At 41.9% G+C, this 3090-nt stretch overlaps 1 protein-coding gene across 1 annotated transcript; it reads left to right on the plus strand.

Moving 5' to 3' along the window:
- Window positions 1-742: 742 nt before the first annotated feature.
- Window positions 743-1810, plus strand: LOC9266483 (cold shock protein 2). Its single transcript, XM_015755848.3, has one exon. The coding sequence runs from the start codon at window positions 831-833 to the stop codon at window positions 1326-1328; it is 498 nt and encodes a 165-aa protein (XP_015611334.1). The 5' UTR covers window positions 743-830; the 3' UTR covers window positions 1329-1810.
- The last annotated feature ends 1280 nt before the right edge of the window (window positions 1811-3090 follow it).

Consider the following 3090-nt stretch of genomic DNA (forward strand, 5'->3'; position numbering starts at 1 on the left):
TACAAGCGTTTTCGCTTAGTCCGTCAAGCTTTCGTTGCTTACAACATTACAGACAAAGATAATAAATTAAAAATCACTTAGCCCTTTTTTTCGCTCATTCTCTTCCCCCATGTGTATTGTAAAAGTTTCTCAAGATTGCTCCCAAAAAAAAAGTTTCTCAAATTCTTATGGAAAAGGGATTAATCGATGGTGCCTTTAATTAATGAGATTGTACCCCCTTATACTTGCAGCTATTGTTAGTTGTTAACTCTAGGAACAGAGCTACATATAAGAGAGGGAGTACCAGGAACCCGGTCAAGAATTTTTTTCAACTATTAATTCTTTATATATTTTCATCATATGTAGTATGTATACCACCTTCAATGTAAATTTAGACATCGATATTAGCCTAAATTTGATCCAAAATAAAACGGATGACACCTCCTTATTTTGTTCTAACTCTGTTCCTGGTCACCATGCACCAAACAAGGCCACCATTTTTCGTCGCTGGCTCGCTCGCTTTCTCCTCGCGCTGTCCGATCCTGCGGCCAACCGGAGACAAACGGCGATCCACACATGCATCCTCTCCTCCCCCATCCGTCCAACTCACCACGCCGAGACAAAGCGGCCACACTCCCCCCGGGGCCCCACTTGACGGTCCTCCCCACTCCCCGACACCTGGGCCCCACCCCACCCCCGTCCTGCCACGTGGCCCCCATCCCCCCTCCTATATATGCCACCCCCACTCGCGCGCATCCCTCATCACCGTCGTCTACCTCCCACCCTCTCTCTCTCTCTCTAAAACTGTATAAGCTTCTCTCTCTAGCTAGGGTACGGTGGTGGTGGTTGCAATGGCGAAGGGCGGGCTGAGCAAGCTCAAGTGCATGATCAAGAGGTGGCACTCGTCGAGCAGGATCTCCCGCACGCCGTCGGGGTGCTCGGCGTCGGCGGGGTCGACGTCGGCGCGCAGCTCGCACGGCGGCGGACGCGTCGGCGGGGAGGAATGGGGGCGCAGCGTCGTGGCGAGCGGCGGCGGAGGGGGAGGAGGAGGAGGAGGGCGCGGCGGGTCGGTGTCGTTCCACGGCGCGGACGGCGTGCCCCCGGGGCTCCACCCGGTGTACGTCGGCAAGTCGCGCCGCCGCTACCTCATCGCCGCCGACCTCGTCGGCCACCCGATGTTCCAGAACCTCGTCGACCGCTCCGGCGGCGGCGGCGTGGGGGGCGGCGGCGGCGGCGGCACCGTCGTCGGCTGCGAGGTCGTGCTGTTCGAGCACCTCCTCTGGATGCTGGAGAACGCCGACCCGCAGCCGGAGTCGCTCGACGAGCTCGTCGAGTACTACGCGTGCTGACCGCGCCTAGCTACCTGCGATCGAGAAGACGGCGGCGGCGGCGATGGCCGGCGTCGCCGAGCTCGCCGGAGTCGTCGGAGGCTTCTAGAAGGGGGTAATTTGGTAATTCGGTTTGTTCTTTTTTTTTTTGGTTCTTTCTTTGAGGTTAGGGGTAGAGTTGTAATATACGCCGAGCTACGAGGGCGAGTAGCGAAATGTTTGGAGATTTAGTTAACCTTGGGGTGTTTGTGGTAAGCTGGAGATTAGCAGTGTAATTACCGTCCACCCAAGGTAAATGCTCTTTTGGAGCAGTTAATTAATTCTCTAATGCTGGATGTAATAATAGCTTGCTTCTTTTTTGTTCTTCTTCTTCTTCTTTTCCTGCTTAATCTTAATAAGATTTTAGGGATCAATGTATCCATGTACTCTCCACCATTGTATAAACTTCATGATCATCTCTTCTGAGATTCCTCTTAAATTCACTTGAAATTCTTGGTTTGGTATTTGGAGGTGTTATTCACTTAATTGATCCATGCTAAAAAAAATGCATGTCACTTAATTATATTAACTAGCATGGAGGCCCGCGCAGATTGCGCGGCTAGCATCATTATATTTTCTCTCATATAATAGCATATATGTTTTCTCATTATATTATTAAAATATATTACAATGACAACATAATTTTAAATTTTGCAATAACTTTACGAAACTACTAATGTGTAATATTCATATTGTATTTTATATACGTGTTAGTTATTAATTATTTTTACTATCAAATTTTAGTTATCTATAAATTATATATATTCCTTTATGGACTCTAGACTCGTCTTTTATTTTTTTTTAATTCTAAATTTTTATTATTTCTAATTGTATTTCTATGTGGACTCTAAACTCATCTTTCAATATTCTTTAATTTTTAATTTCAAATTTCAGTTACTTCTAAATTGTATTCCTATATTGACTTTAAACTCTTCTTCCCATGTTTTTCTTAATTTCGAATTTTAGTTATTTGTAAATTGTATTTTTATACGGACTCTAAACTCTACTTTTAATTTTATCACATTTATTCCGAATTTTAGTTAGTTTCAAATTCATGTATGGACTCTATACTCTACTTCTAATATTCCTTATTTTTTAATTCCAAATTTCCTTTTTTTCTTCATTGTATTTCTATATGGACTCTATACTTTACTTCTAATATTCCTTATTTTTTAATTCCGAATTTCAGTTATTTTCTAATTGTATTTCTATATGGACTCTAGTCTTCTCTTTTAATATTCCTTATTTTTTAATTCCGAATTACAGCTATTTCCTAATTGTATTTCTATATGGACTCTAGTATCCTCTTTTAATATTCCTTATTTTTTAATTCCGAATTTCAGCTATTTTCTAATTGTATTTCTATATGAACTCTATACTCTACTTCTAATATTCCTTATTTTTAATTCCGACTTTCAGTTATTTCCTAATTGTATTTCTATATGGACTCTAGTCTCCTCTTCTAATATTCCTTATTTTTTAATTCCGAATTTCAACTATTTCTAAATTGTATTTCTATATGGACTCTAGTCTCCTCTTCTAATGTTCCTTAATTTTTAATTCCAAATTTCAGCTATTTCTAAATGTATTTCTATATGGACTCTGCTTTTTCTTTTTCTCCGATTAACGTGAGAATTTCTAGGCCATGAGAGCGAACGTGGAGGCTCCTTTTTCTATTCCTTTAATTATATAATAGATTCCACCCATTTGATTTGTCTTACAAAGACAACACACAGCTTGATTC

Source organism: Oryza sativa, chromosome 9, assembly GCF_034140825.1.
Source record: "Oryza sativa Japonica Group chromosome 9, ASM3414082v1".
Lineage (NCBI taxonomy): Eukaryota > Viridiplantae > Streptophyta > Magnoliopsida > Poales > Poaceae > Oryza > Oryza sativa.

Excerpts from the sequence above, each read along its gene's own strand:
- LOC9266483 (XM_015755848.3), top strand. The coding sequence starts at position 831 with ATGGCGAAGGGCGGGCTGAGCAAGCTCAAGTGCATGATCAAGAGGTGG.